This window comes from Doryrhamphus excisus, linkage group LG1 (genome assembly GCF_037039965.1).
Source record: "Doryrhamphus excisus strain RoL-2023G ecotype Guam linkage group LG1, RoL_Dexc_Guam_v1.1, whole genome shotgun sequence".
Taxonomy (NCBI): domain Eukaryota; kingdom Metazoa; phylum Chordata; class Actinopteri; order Syngnathiformes; family Syngnathidae; genus Doryrhamphus; species Doryrhamphus excisus.
In genome coordinates, this window is record NC_136357.1 from 11424764 (window position 1) to 11440626 (window position 15863).

Genomic DNA, 15863 nt, shown 5'->3' on the forward strand with positions numbered 1-15863 from the left:
TGTAAGTATTTAACATAAATAGATAAAATTGACTCGTTATGGTTAGCTAGTCAGTTAGCTGTGTATACTGCCGTTATTTATATGACTGAAACCTGTCTTTCGTTAATGTCATTGTTTCACTTGTTTGAGTCTTTCGGCTTATGAAGTCGCCACAGCCGCTCTTTTTGATACAGTGTTAATAGTCACACTTAAAATTGAAATAACAGATATAATGCAAGTGCGATGACAGTTTAATAGAGAAAAATGTCTCACATATTTGCAGAAAATGTAAACGAGAAATGTAGCTATCAGAAGGTTTAAAACATAGACACAGTTAACACACTAAACTGATAGATTTGAATAAAAGTAATAACATTCCGTCCATCCATTTTCTTTTGCTCATGTTGGGGCAGCAGGGTGGCGTCCAGAGCCACAGTGAAATTTTTTTTTTTTTTTTGGCCCTGTAATTATTACCTCGAATATTAATTTAAATTTTACAAGGATTTATTATATAACTTCTTTTACTCTAAAATCTCACTCTTTATTTAATGCCTTACTTGATGATTGTGTGTAACTTTGTACCCTCACATTTATATGTAAATTTGATCACTGACACCAAGTAATATTTACATAACAAATGTATTGATTTTACAACCTGATACCAGATAGTAAAATGTACTTGGGTCATAGCAGTAAACCTGGCCCCCTTGTGGCCATTCTGCGCATGCGTCAGAGGATTGTTAGCCCTCAGACTTCCCAAGGCAAAGTTCGAGGGCGTCATGTTTTCACTGGTAGACGGTTGAAGACGACATGGACAGTCGTTTAACAAGGAAATTCATCGATGTGGAGCCATATGGGTAGGTCATATGCTTATCTGACTTTTTTTCTGTCTCTGTCACATTTCCTCATCTGTTTACGTCAGTGTTATAATATGAAATACTCGACGTTAGCATTAGCTTACCTTTAGCCTGCCAGCTAGCTAGCTAGCTATCAACTGCGAGCTTTGTGGAGGTGTTTTCGGTTGCAGAACAGGAGATCTTTATGTTTATTAAATCTGTAATAATTCATTCCTTATATAGGTTATTTGATTATTTTGGCAGCAGCAGTGTCCTCAAAGGCATATGGGAACCGCGTGTAGCTTAAACATTTGTTGAAGTATGCTAGCGATCTGAATCTTGGGGATGCTGTCGGGGAGCGGGAGTTTTTGTACAGCAGCAGAGTTTGTTCAGACCCTGAAAATATATCAATAATGACTGAAACCAGCCTGGAAGGATTAGAAATTTTGGGGCAAGGTTAGTTCACCGCATCTGTGGTCATTTTAATGTAACACATGATATTGTCATGATTTGTCACTACAATGTTGTTTATTCCACTTGTCAACAGCGTCTAAGAAGCAGAGTCCTCTCTGTGTGTAAAACAGCAGCTTGCACCAATTAAGACGCCTGACTGAGAAGGTAACATTAAAATAATACATACAGTGCATCCGGAAAGTATTCACAGCGCTTCACTTTTTCCACATTTTGTCATGTTACAGCCTCATTCCAAATTGTATTAATTTAATCTCTTACCTCAAAATTCTACACAAAATACTCCATTATGACAATGTGAAAAAGTTTTTTTTTTTGACTTTTTTTGAATTTCTTAAAACTAGAAAACTAAGAAATCACATTTACATAAGTATTCACAGCCTTTGTCATGAAGCTCAAAATTGAGCTCAGGTGCATCTTTTTTCCACTGATCATCCTTGAGATCTTTCTACAGCTTAATTGGAGTCCACCTGCAGTAAATTCAGTTCATTGGACATGATTTGGAAATATAATAACTGTCTATATAAGGTCCCACAGTTGACTGTGCATGTCAGAGCACAAACACCAAGCATGAAGTCAAAAGAACTGTCTGTAGACCTGCGAGACAGGATTGTCTTGAGGCACAAATCTGGGGAAGGATACAGAAAAATTTCTGCTGCTTTGAAGGTCCCAATGAGCACAGTGGCCTCCATTATTCGTAAATGGAAGACGTCTGGAACCACCAGGACTCTTCCTAGAGCTGGCCGGCCTTCTAAACTGAGCGATCGGGGAAGAAGGGCCTTAGTCAGGGAGGTGACCAAGGCCCCGATGGTCACTCTGTCAGAGCTCCAGCGTTCCTCTGTGGAGAGAGGAGAGCCTTCCAGAAGGACAACCATCTCTGCAGCAATCCACCAATCAGGCCTGTATGGTAGAGTGGCCAGACGAAAGCCACTCCTTAGTAAAAGGAACATGGCAGCCCGTCTGAAATTTGCCAAAAAGCACCTGAATGACTCTCAGACCATGAGAAACAAAATTCTCTGGTCTGATGAGACAAAGATTGAACTCTTTGGTGTGAATGCCAGGCGCCATGTTTGGAGGAAACCAGGCACTGCTCATCACCAGGCCAATACCATCCCTACAGTGAAGCATGCTGGTGGCAGCATCATGCTGTGGGGATGTTTTTCAGCAGCAGGAACTGGCAGACTAGTCAGGATAGAAGGAAAAATGAATTCAGCAATATATAGAGATATCTTGGATGAAAACCTGCTCCAGAGCGCTCTTGACCTCAGTAGACTGGTCATGTACCTTGACCATACAGACAGTAGACATTAGCACTCAGCCAAGATCTCAAAAGATTGGCTTCAGAACCACTCTGTGAATGTCCTGGAGTGGCCCAGCCAGAGTCCAGACTTGAATCCGATCGAACATCTCTGGAGAGATCTGAAAATGGCTGTGCACAGACGTCTCCCATCCAACCTGATGGAGCTTGAGACTTATTGCAAAGAAGAATGGGCAAAACTGCCTAAAGATAGGTGTGCTAAACTTGTGGGATCATATTCAAAAAGACTTGAGGCTGTAATTGCTGCCAAAGGTGGATCAACAAAGCAGGGCTCTACATTAAAAACCAAAATGACTTGCCCATAGGGAATCCTTAAGGTGAGAACTACTTGCCCGAACTTGCCCCATGTAAAATGAAAAGACTGCCATAATGATATCATGTAATTTTTTTGTGGCATCACATGAGAATCTCTAATAAATAAAATAATAAAATAAATAATACCTTACACATCGTAGTCGTAGTAAGCAGTGATATTCATAAGTTGTGCACCACAATGAAACATTATTGAATAGACACATTTGTGTACTAGTAAAGTGTTTTTAATCCAGAAAAAAAGCTCAATGGTCAAACAATAATTTGTGAAGCAAAGGTGAGAAAAATACACAGAGAAATGGAAGCGCTAGATTTTGTAGCTTGTGCAAAATCAGCACTTGGTATTGGATCTAATGGGTGGTGTTTCATTGTGACCACTTCAAATTGTCACAGCAATGTGATTCACTCACCTGTGCCATCCTTTGATTTGCTGCCGCTAATAAAATACTTGTTTTGGAGGCACTGGCACTTTTTGCTGTTTCCTTCAAAATTAGACGATGTTGGCAGCGACGCCATGATGGATGTTTTCGTAGTCAAACGATCGCTGATTGGTTGATCGGAACAACGGGTGTGGGTAAAACGCGGACTGTGGATTACGGACCGCGGTCTAAATAAACGATTCTGATTGGTCCATTGCAAGGATTGGTTTGCAAATTACCACCGGAATTACGCAGTCCGTGTTTTACCAACACCCAACAAGAACCGCTTAAAAAAAAAAACTCTTGGCAGTATGGCATGCCAAAGTGCACTTGCCCGACGGGAATATCACTGATTAGATTTACTTGCCCGAATTTTGTTTTAACTTGCCCCGGGCCATCGGTACATCGTTATTGTCGAGCCCTGCAAAGTATTAAGCAAAGGCTGTGAATACTTATGTAAATGTGATTTTTTTGTTTTCTATTTTTAATCAATTCAAAACATGTCAAAAAAACATTTTTTCACAGTGTCATAATGGAGTATTTTGTGTAGAATTTTGAGGTAAGAGATTAATTTAATACAGTTTGGAATGAGGCTGTAACATGACAAAATGTAGAAAAAGTGAAGCGCTGTGAATACTTTCCGGATGCACTGTATATGGTTATTTGAATCTGTAAATGACAGTTTAGCCTTTTGTTAAGTTTTATTGATTTAAAAGAGTTGGATAATGGAGTTCCTCAACAGTATCCCGTTGTGAGGAAAAATATAGTTTTGTTTAGGTTACGTTTCAAGACACAGATGAATAAATATTTGTATTTAAAACTAAGTTGATTTTGAGTGTTTTGTTTTAAAAAAATCAACAAATATTGTCAAGCAGCTTTGTAGTTTAGACTAATGTGCACGCAATCTGACACAATTTGTATTGTTGCCATAATTGAAATAATTTCTCAATCTATTTCACAGAATATTGAAGGACGTTGATGCTCAATAATTTGGTCTCAAAAGCTTAGACAAGGTAAGATCACAGTACAGCTGTTGAATGACACCAACATGGTTTAGTTATTCATTCATTCATTTTGTATGTCGCTTATCCTCACTAGGGTGGGGGTATGCTGGAGCCTATCCCAGCTGACTTCGGGCGAGAGGCGGTGTACACCCTGGACTGGTGGCCAGCCAATCACAGGGCGCATATAGACAAACAACCATTCACACTCACATTCATACCTATGGACAATTTGGAGTCGGCAATTAACCTAGCATGTTTTTGGAATGTGGGAGGAAACCGGAGTACCCGGAGAAAACCCACACATGCACGAGTAGAACATGCAAACTCCACAGAGATGCACCAAAGAATCGAACCCAGGTCTTTGGTTTAGTGATGAAATGTTTAATTTATTTCACAGGTACCTCAACCCGTGGATGTGTTGTGTTTTTGTGCATCGTGATCAAGTATGTCCTTCCTTTTGATGACCACATATATAAACTGCCCCGCTGCCAAATGTTTTCATTCAATGTGGCTGGCAAGTAGAACTGATTGTCTGATGTGTGGAAGCAGTACATGACACGTGTTGAACGATTTCACTGTTATTTTAAGTTAAGTTGCAGTTCAGCACATTTTATTGTGTCTTTTAATTGTAATTATTTGCATAATTGTGAATGTAAAACAAATCTCCAATGATTTATAATGTTTTCTATGGTATTTGTAACCGCACTCATCACTGCTGGAAGTAAATAAATCGTTACTACAAATGTAGTAAAGGTGTTCTGGTTTGAAAGAATGTTTTGCAGAAGATGTGTTAAGATAATATCATTTAATTCAAGGAAGGCCATCTTAAAAAAATACAACACAATCATATTAGAAAACTGGTGTAGGTGGTAGCTTAAATCTCATGTAAATATTACTTGTAAATTTCTCCAAATTAAGTAAGGGAAAAATAGTTAAACAATCCTGAAAAGTGAGTACATTTATATGGATTTTTAAGTAGATTCAAAGGTAGTTTTGAGTAAAATTTACTACCAAACAGAGTACCTTTTGTGTCTGTGACAGTAAATCTCAAGTAATGTTAAAGAGTATTTTTAATTTGAAAAATAATCCTTGCTGAGAAGTAAATTTTACTTGAATATTCCCAAGTAAAAGTTACTTAGGAATTGTGCGTGCAATTTGTTACCTAGCTTTTCTCAAGTAAATGGCACTTCAAATTTTTTTCAGTGCACCTCAAATGGCTCTTCTTCATGCACCCTATCTCTTTAAGAGTGAGTGCAGCCACTCTACGGAGATGTTATAAAATAGTAATATGATATACCCTAATGAAGATAAGCAATATAGAAAATATATGGAAATATTGTATTTTATATTATAACTTAAATAATATGTGCCCTGTGATTGTCTGGCAACCAGTCCAGGGTGTGTACCCCGCCTCTCACCCAAAGACAGCTGGGATAGGCCCCAGCACCCCCATGACCCTTGTGAGGAAAAAGCGGTAGAAAATGAATGAATGAACTTAAATAGTAGACTGGTAATATTCATAACACAGTTTAATGATATAAATAGGCCTATTTGTCTTTATCAGATGCATTTGTCTAGCCAGCCTGCCAAGTTAAAAAAAATTATCAACAAGACAAATTAAATTAACTTAAATGAACTGAAATTGCAAGAAATGTAAGTATTAATGTTTTTCAGTGTTGAATGATTGAAAACTAAGGACAAGACACACAAACATTCATTGGTCATCATCATAAAGCACATGCAGGTAGAATGCAAAATCATTTACACAACACCACAGTAGAAAAGGATCACAGTGGTCTAAAGTTGACATCTGAAGTCCTGTAACTCATTCTCATCATTCTCCTCAGGTTCGTTGCACCTCAGGACCGCCACTTTAGCACCACACTCAGCCTTCCTGGTGAAAGGGCGACACGGACCGGCCTGTGTGCGATCCACCAAGTCTTCGCTGCATGCAATGTTGCTCGTGCTTTGGGCAGACGCTGCCTCCGGTTTCTTGGGCGACGTGGTTTGAATTGTCTTGTACAATTTGCACGATGCTACCAAAGGCTCTCCTAAGTCCACTTGTTGGCTCTCTGTAAGGCGTATCCTACTGTCCATGTGAGTATAATGTAGATCCACCTTGATGACGAGCGATGTCTAACAAAGAGCAAAACAAAAACACTCATATCATCTCTTTTTACTGTAATTACATACTATTGGTCAAAAGTGTTAGAACACCCTGAATCAAAACGGCTACCACAGCATTTTGCAGTACCCTCTGGCATGCGTCTAGCTGAGCAGTCGTCAATTAGATATTTTTTAATAGCAAAAATCCTAACCTTATTTTTTGCCTTAAAATGCATCAAACAGACAAGCTCATGTAATATCAAATGTGTAAAGAAACCCTGCACATCTCCCTACAACACAATTATTTTGGCACCTAAACTGCATTTAAAAGAAAACAAGACCACATTTCACATGAACACAAGAGGCTTATTTTTAAGTTACAAAAAAACTGCACCAATTTCTCAGAAAAAATAATTTTACTGTACTATAGCTAATAGCACACCACCTTAAAGCTTCGGATTTTCTTGTTATTGTTGTAGCTGACAATGGATTTGCCTGAATTTGTCACACAATACGTAATTTATAATGTTCTTCCACTAGTTCTTTCAGACTATGGCAGTAGTTTCTATAAATGTGCAGGTAAGTCACCATTGATGCACTACACTGCTGATGTGGATGTCATACTTCGTGTCAAAAAATGTCAAAAATATTTTTTTTGGAGGAGGGGGTAAATAAACATTGCAATTACCAGCAACTAGCAACTGAAGCTAAGAGATAACTGTATCAGATTTCAAAAGTAGGGGGGAAAAAGTGGTGTAAATTATGTACTCATTTCAAAACAAAATTAATTAAAAGAAATGACAAAACCTTTGTCAGTGCAGTGCAAGGATGTGGAGGGCCCCAATGACTGGATTTGTCTTGGACCCCCAAATGACTACATACCTTAGGTACACATACCTTCAGTTTTTGAAGTCCACACACTCTCAGAGTACAGTCTATGTTATCAGCTTTGTCAAATAGTATGGAGTCCATCTCCTCGAATCTTCCAGGTCCAGAAAATATGTTTTCCATTGGCTGAGAACACACAAAAAACAAATATTGCAGTGAATGAGCCACTAGATGTCAGGATAGTACACCAAAGCTGACTGCACGAAGTAACAGGAAACTAACTACTTCCTCCTTGTGTTTCTGGTTACAGTGAAGTGGAAGCTGGATGTCTATATATGGACATAACTTCCTCAGATGTGTGAAACTTGGGTGAGTGGTCATTTTTCTGTTTACTAATGGAAACTGTCAGCATCTCCGATGAGCAAGACGGAATTTATAATGATGATACAACTTGGTGTTACTAGAGTGGTGAATTGCATGGATAGTTTTACACATTGTTGTTGATTGTGTTTCCTGTAATCTCACTCAGTCGTCGTTGTGGTTTTATAGGTGGTTTGGCAAGTTGATGGTATTAGATAGGGAAGTTTAAGCAAAAAAAAAAACAATATTTACAGGTATGCTACTCAGAGTGATGGTGCAGTTGTCCGTTTTGGGGCCTGTGGTCTTTATAACTCCAAAAGCTACCATGACATTTGAGAACAACGCTGAGAAGCTGATTTCCACTTCTACCCAACAAAGGAACATCAGTCGCTTCTTCCTCGGGAGCTCTGAAAAAAAACATATTACAAAAGGATGTTTGAATAACATATGTAGTTAATTTTCAAAATTAATTTTCAAACTCAATTTAATCAAATTGGCTGCATGGCGGACGAGCAGTTAGCGTGCAGGCCTCACAGCTAGGAGACCTGAATTCAATTCCCCTCTCGGCCATCTCTGTGTGGTGTTTGCATATTCTCCCTGTTCATGCGTGGGTTTTCTCCGGGTACTCCGGTTTCCTCCCACATTCCAAAAATATGCTAGGTTAATTAGTGACTCCAAATTGTCCATAGGTATGAATGTGAGTGTGAATGGTTGTTTGTCTATATGTGCCCTGTGATTGGCAAAAAGGGAACCACCTCACAATGTTGTTTCCTTATAAGGAATTACTTCCTGAATGGTTCTAAAATTGGATGTCAAATGCTGCAGTAGTATAGGAGGTGTGAGCAACAATGCTATCTTGACCCAAGGTGACGTCTACAAATAGTCTGTGATATACCATTTGCTTGTCGCCAGCAAGCATCTCTCAGGTGAAGCTCCCTTGTGTGGCCGGCGGTGTGAACTGGATCTGTGAGGGAGCGAGGTTCCTTAAGGGTGTGCTTGATTTCAACAGCCTGCTTGCCTGTCACCAGAGGGTCTCTGCCTAAATCTAATGGAAACACAGGGGGGAAATCATGTCAAACAGTCAAATCCTATTCACATTTTCAGATAAAGTTTATTATTTATTTATTAAGATAGGCATAGTGTTTGAGCCAGTTTTAGACAGTCTGTTAAAGCAAGTGACTCATGCAGTGAGTGTTGGAATTAAAAAACAAAGCTATTGAAAGTCATACAGTCCTATGCCAAAACTTTAACCATGAAACTTCCTGAGTTTCTCCATAACAGGAAGTGAGGTTTAGAAAATGATCATGGAATTCACAATGGCTGGCTTTGAGGAACTTCAGGGAACTATGTAAAATTTTGGTAAAGGAAACAAGGCACAAATACCTGAGGAAAAATATACAATGAATGACACCACAAAGAAATGAGGAAGGATTAAAAAAAACAAAAAACATCACAGCCAGATGGGGGACCACGTACAGTTCATACCTGTGGTATACTCCACCCCCGACACGTAGTATGGGGAGAGATAAGATACAGTGGAGGAATTTACAAAAGGAAAATAAAATATTATCTGGAAATAACAGTCCTCCAGCAAATAACTTTTTAACCCAGGTGTTTTCAAAGTGTTGCACAGTCAGGCTCCAATCAGACATTATAATACGCCTGAAAACTCCGCCACCTCCTCGGAAAAATGTTTTTTGTCTCATACTTTGTGGAGGAATTAAAAAATACTTACATTTGTTCATAAATATAAGCATAGTTAGCTCTGTAGGGTCAAAAAGATGTTTAGTTTAGGTTAAGATGTATTTATTTTAGGTCTTAGGTCATAAAACTGAGGACTGTTGAGGGTTTAGTCATGTTACTTGTTTGTGTAGGAATTTTTTATATTCCCTTTTTATCATCTTATGACTTTATTCTTACACTTTTTTCTTTTTTGTCTTTTTACTGACACCCTAATATGCCTTGATACTTTTGAGAAAAGGTCCCGAGTGGAAAATACAACCTCTCTGTGATGAGAACATTTAATCCCACAAAGTATACCACAAATCCCAATTTAAATTAAATTTTCAAGTTGTGTGCTACACATTTGTAACCCCACACACATCAGGCACACGGTCCTGTCAGCAGGGTGCTCTGTCTAGTCACAGCTGATTTGCGGGTGAACTCATGCGAGTGGGACCAAAGGGGTGCTATGGGAGGGCCCAAAAGGCAGAGCAGCTGTCTTGTGCTGTGCAGCTCTCAGGTTTCTTGCTGTTTTCAAAGCCTACAGTGTGAATTTCAAGAGAATGAGGTCACATGATAATAGTTCCTTGTATTTTTTTTTAAAATAATGTTACCAGAAGCAGATAAACACTCATTCAAGGAGGAAAACACTGATACCTGAGTCATAAACTCAGATCATGGGTAGACAGCAAGAAAATGAGTCGCCAGTGATTATGAAATCTCTCTCTGGTCCGGCCATCGCAGCAGGGAGATCATACGCGTTCCCCTCAGATCAGTTACCCGACATCTAAACAACCCCAATGTATGGAAGGGCAACCAGTGTCTATTTTCACAACATATTAGATGCAACTCACCCTCTGACACTCTCTCTAAGACATGTGTGACCTTCTCTGCCTGAAGGATGTGCTTGTTCAAGTACTTGGTGAAGATTCCTGTGCTTTTCCCTCCATCCTGGACCTCAAAAGCCACAGCATCTTCACATCTGGACGACCAGGTATTATAAAAACACAAACAGAATCAACTATATAACCTGATCTTCTGGGTTATGGCATGTTGGTGAATTAAAAACTAGTAAAAAAAATAATGTAAATGACATACGTGGCATAACCGTACACTGTATTCCCCTTGGGCTCCAATGCCGTGATGGTTGATGGGATACACTGCTGGTTGTACCTTGAAGTTAATATTACATTGTTTAGAGTAACCTTATCACATTTTAATAAGAAATACACTCATTTACTATGACAGTTACCATTTGCGGCAGGTATCCAGTAGGATAACATTGAGAGCAGTCTGTCGTTCCTGCATGCTTCGCATGATGCGTTGAACACACACACAATTTTCACTTCTGTATGGCACCGGAGCATCGACAGGTACCAAGTAATTTCTGGCAGCCCGCTCAAAACCATGTCCCGCATAGTAGAAAAGGCCTGAAAATAATTATATGAAATGTAGATTTAGTCTTATTTAGTCTGGAGCAGTAAAAAAAGAAAAGTGACACTGAGGTAAACACATTCCTGACATGTTTGCTATATGTTCAAATACATTCAAATGTTATGTTGTGAAAGTGATATGAGAATGACATGCAAAACCATAAATAGCTACTACTTCTTCCTGTGAGTAGTACTTATTTCTTCATAGCCACACGGCATGACGTACATATGACTACGATTAGGTTACAAGATGTCTAGTTTTTTTATGTTTCCAACTGTATTCCATACAGACAAAAACCTAAATTAACCAAATTCTGATTAAGATGGAACCCTTTTTTTAATGAAAAAAACATTATGTATTTATATTTCATTTTACTTAATTTGTATTCATTTATTTGTATGTTTTCTACATTGTCAACTCCAACTACCTGTCAATCAGCTACAGACATGTTTTCTTCTTTCTCCATTAATAATAAAAGGTTTAGTTTAAAAACTGCATTCTGTGTTCAGCTGTGTTATCATTGACTAATGTTTAAATTTGTTTTGATGATCTTCAACATTTAGGTGTGACAAACGTGCAAAAAAAATCATGCTTACCATAAACTCCTCTATCTAGGAGGTCAATGAACTTATCCACAGCAGCCAGCATCTCCACCTTGGTGAGATCCAGCAAGGACACCACTCTGAACCCAAGCTGCTGCAGGAGGTGGGCCAGCTCATGTACATCCATAACCGGGGCCATTAAGCGAGGGTGGTGGGAGTAACTCAAGTTGCCGATGAGTAAGGCAACCTTGTCAACAGCTAAAACAGATCAAAACATGATTCAAAAGTACAATCGTCCCTCGTTTATTGCGCTTCACTGGTTCCACATGATTCGTGAATTTCCTCGAAGTAGTGTAATAAACATAATATTTTCATAGTTGGAACAGAAAATCTGTTTATGACTTCCTAAATACAGATTTAAACATAATTAGAGCCATACAGACATTAAATAACACCCTAATTGTCGCTTTTACACTCCTATAATTCTTTGTTGACATCACATTGGCTACACTATTTGCTGCTACTAGCAAAGCAAGCTATCGAGCTAACTAGTTAGCCTCTACAATTTAGTTATTCTAACCTTAAGAATTGTTTAAAACAGAGTGGAGAAGATGGACAAAGAAGCCCAAAACTACTTTCACATGGAATGAGAAAAAAAAAGAACCTTTTTTTAATTTTTTTAACTATATCTCAACCAAGGTACAGTGCATCCGGAAAGTCAGACGAAAGCCATCAGACCAGAGAATTTTGTTTCTCATGGTCTGAGAGTCATTCAGGTGCTTTTTGGCAAATTCCAGACGGGCTGCCATGTTCCTTTTACTAAGGAGTGGCTTTCGTCTGGCCACTCTACCATACAGGCCTGATTGGTGGATTGCTGCAGAGATGGTTGTCCTTCTGGAAGGCTCTCCTCGCTCCACAGAGGAACGCTGGAGCTCTGACAGAGTGACCATCGGGGACTTGGTCACCTCCCTGACTAAGGCCCTTCCTCCCCGATCGCTCAGTTTAGAAGGCCGGCCAGCTCTAGGAAGAGTCCTGGTGGTTCCAAACGTCTTCCATTTACGAATAATGGAGGCCACTGTGCTCATTGGGACCTTCAGAGCAGCAGAAATTTTTCTGTATCCTTCCCCAGATTTGTGCCTCAAGACAATCCTGTCTCGCAGGTCTACAGACAGTTCTTTTGACTTCATGCTTGGTGTTTGTGCTCTGACATGCACAGTCAACTGTGGGACCTTATATAGACAGTTATTATATTTCCAAATCATGTCCAATCAACTGAATTTACTGCAGGTGGACTCCAATTAAGCTGTAGAAAGATCTCAAGGATGATCAGTGGAAAAAAGATGCACCTGAGCTCAATTTTGAGCTTCATGGCAAAGGCTGTGAATACTTATGTAAATGTGATTTTTTTGTTTTCTATTTTTAATAAATTCAAAACATGTCAAAAAAAACTTTTTTCACATTGTCATAATGGAGTATTTTGTGTAGAATTTTGAGGTAAGAGATTAATTTAATTCAGTTTGGAATGAGGCTGTAGCATGACAAAATGTAGAAAAAGTGAAGCGCTGTGAATACTTTCCGGATGCACTGTATATCAGCTCAGCTGGCTCAGTAGCTCATCCCTCTTTTGTCATGTCTCATAACACTACTGATAGCTAATGACCATAATACTACATGTCTATCAAAATATTTGGACTAATAATAGGCCATAGTCAGCCACTAAACCATTTATTATTTCATTATTTAAAAAAAAAAAACTCAATATAGTAACCGTGATGTACCAAGGGCTGCATGCAAGTTTTCCTCTCTTAAAATAACAGAATGGTTTGAAAATGATATCCTCCAAAAACTGTACCTGCAGGCGCTGACAGGGGAAGTTGATCATTTTGCACTTTAAAGAGACAACAAAAAAACAACACTCAGCATTTTTTTGCAACAATCATGTCATGATGATTTTCAGTGATTGTGTAAGGTGTTGCAAAGGAAACTATTTGTGACGCATGCCAGAACATAAACAGCAAAAGGGAGCAACATTGCTTGTAGTTTCACTTTATCACCTTCCTGTGTGTCTATTATGCTTGGCTCAAATACCCTTTGGAGTCTAACAACTTCCTGTTTAATTCTAGAGAAATGGGAAAGTACCTTCAATATAATGGAAACAACTACAAGGCTGAGTTCCAATTCAGGATGAAATGAAATGAATGTGAAATAAACGTGTTTTTCATGACAGCATTTCACAGAAAATTAACAAAGTCAGAGAAAAACAGGAAATATTGGCTTTGTGCTGAGTTTTATCTGTGACTTACCCACATCAACCTCACCAGCTTCGCTCCATATCTCCTCAAGCACATTGGACACTGAGCACAAGTACGTTCCTTTGTGTTCAGCAGTGGCACGCTCAATCTAGCAGAAGCACAAAAAGTCATTCATTCACCTGCATGTGAGATTATACACCACTGCACAAACATTGTGCGAAATATTAACCAACCTTTCAAAATAAATAGCATGGTGAATGAGTCACTCTATTGTCGCTCTATTGATATAGTGTAAACAGCTACTATTAGCTCTTCCTTACCTGTAGAGTGTCACTGGTATTTTTTAATAGCAGATGTCCATTTCTGTACCATTGGTAGTCAGGAGCAGGGTTGCCAAAAGCAGCACAGCGGAGAATAATTTTTGCACCCAGTTGGACCGTCTGTGGTTTCAGGTTGATAGCGATGTGGGGCTCCCCCTTCCACTTCAGCGGCAAACCTGGTATTGTTGAAAGTAGAACAATTATCCTCACAACAAGAGACAACACTACAACAACTAAAAATGAGTTATCACTGCTTGTATGTAAATGCACCAAACGATAAAAATCATGCCTGTATCAATGAGCATACAAGAGGGGTCCAAATTGGATGCATTTTTATTGGGTTGGTGATTCATGTTGTTGTAGTACATTCATGTATTCCACGTTTCTAATTTGTGTAATGAGCAGAAAAAGTTAGCGCATTTGTCTGTTCATACCTGATACATCAATGTCCAGCACCTTCACTTTCACCCACTCGCTGAATACACAGTTGGAAAAGACATCGTTTACCCGGCACACATAGTATTGACTTTTTTTGGCTTCAATGGGCAGATCCGCTTGAGTTCCACCATACACATTTAATGGTGGTCCTTTGGGCTAAGGAAGTTAAAAAGTAAAAATCAATCAAATATTTCAATAGTCTCCCAACAATGGACACATTTCAGGTACAACCAATAACTCCCATGTTATATGATATGTATTTCCGGCAATTAAAATGTGATACAACTTAATAGAATTTGCTACAATACAGACTTGTATGTGTACCATTTACTTCTTTCACTCATACGCCTCTTAAAAAATAATAATAATCTGATCCATACAGAAGATCCTATATTTATTTGCTTGTGCCTTTTACACAGAACCCACTTGATAATACAATTGAATTATTAGGATGGTGACAATAGTTGTCACTGTCTGGAGATGTGAGTCCCCAGTGATCACATCCCAAAATAACCTTTCACACCTCATCCCACCACTGTTAAAGTTCTGATACCCTTATACCCTCTTCTGCTTCTTTGCCAGTTGTATCATTAGCATCTTACATACTGCATGTAAAAGACAGCAGTTTGAGCATTGGAACAAATTCAGACTCAGGCCATCTAATTATTGTGTTATTCCTCGTTTACATCCCACTCTTTCAGCACCACTATGCCTAATTCTGTCAAACACAGAAGCATAACAATATATCCCATATTTATATCCCAGTGACTTAAACACAGAACCCAACAAACAAAAAAATGTACACATTGACACCCTGACACTTGTCTTAAAATGTATATTCATGTGTGCATCACTTAACTGACATACATTATTCCTGCAGCATGCATAGTTGCAATTAGCATACTGTACATACCTCTTTGTCATCACTAGTGAACCACTGGTAGCTGAGGATGCTTGCACCCTCAGCACGGACACTCAGGATGACCTTGTAGTTGACAGGCACACATACAGAGACAGGTTGGCGCACGATGACAATGTCTGGAAACAAGGCAGGGAACTCTGACTGATTTGTTTTGTAAAGTCAACAACTCCGCTGTTGAGCTTAGTCGTATACAGCACAACTCACCTCCGATCATTATACGGCAGGGATGGGACCACTCAATGCATTTCCTTCTTTTTATCGGCAACGTGTACCCTTTCGGCGCCGCATTTACTGTTATAAGATGAGTCAAAGTTGTTAAAAATGCTTCTAATCAAAGCAAGGAATTAACTGTTTATAAATACTACTATATGATACAATAATAAAGATAACAGGCGTGCGTACCTACCATCAGCTCTGCACTGATAGCGTTGCTGCCACAGACTGTTTCGCTTATCTCAACTTCATAACTCAAATAAATGATTGCAAATAAACCCTCCCCTCTTTCCCGGAACAAGGCAATACCGTAAAGCCAAAAGTACAGACGCACGTCATTTGATCCAAAACCACGTTAGTCGTTTATTGAAGTTGCAATCTTAATTT

General features: G+C 38.9%; 1 protein-coding gene and 1 long non-coding RNA gene across 3 annotated transcripts; one reads left to right on the forward strand and one right to left on the reverse strand.

The window, feature by feature from the left end:
* Positions 1-724: 724 nt before the first annotated feature.
* Positions 725-5414, forward strand: LOC144900787 (uncharacterized). Its single transcript, XR_013628979.1, has 4 exons — positions 725-836; positions 1363-1433; positions 4297-4348; positions 4434-5414. It is a non-coding gene; the product is annotated as an uncharacterized LOC144900787 (long non-coding RNA).
* Positions 5415-5825: 411 nt separating this feature from the next.
* malt3 (MALT paracaspase 3) lies at positions 5826-15770 on the reverse strand. Of its 2 annotated transcripts, none has more exons than XM_058076503.2 (15): positions 15670-15770; positions 15468-15554; positions 15255-15379; positions 14338-14497; positions 13904-14079; positions 13635-13731; positions 13184-13219; positions 11386-11589; positions 10608-10785; positions 10454-10528; positions 10210-10337; positions 8529-8678; positions 7886-8040; positions 7343-7459; positions 5826-6475 (listed from the first exon to the last, which is right to left on the reverse strand). In XM_058076503.2, the coding sequence occupies exons 2-15, from the start codon at positions 15475-15477 to the stop codon at positions 6137-6139; spliced, it is 1950 nt and encodes a 649-aa protein (XP_057932486.2). In that variant the 5' UTR covers positions 15478-15554; positions 15670-15770; the 3' UTR covers positions 5826-6136. The 2 variants fall into 2 exon arrangements, with proteins under 2 accessions (XP_057932486.2, XP_057932485.2); XM_058076502.2 differs by having other exon boundaries at positions 15666-15735.
* Positions 15771-15863: the final 93 nt, after the last annotated feature.

What these genes read in the sequence shown, in the direction of transcription:
- malt3 (XM_058076502.2), bottom strand. An exon ending in TTGCTGGCGACAAGCAAATG is followed by an intron (nt 8,041 to 8,528) that starts GTATATCACAGA and finishes GTTTTTTTTCAG; the next exon opens with AGCTCCCGAGGAAGAAGCGA. An exon ending in TCACTCTGAGTAGCATACCT is followed by an intron (nt 7,460 to 7,885) that starts GTAAATATTGTT and finishes GTGTGTTCTCAG; the next exon opens with CCAATGGAAAACATATTTTC.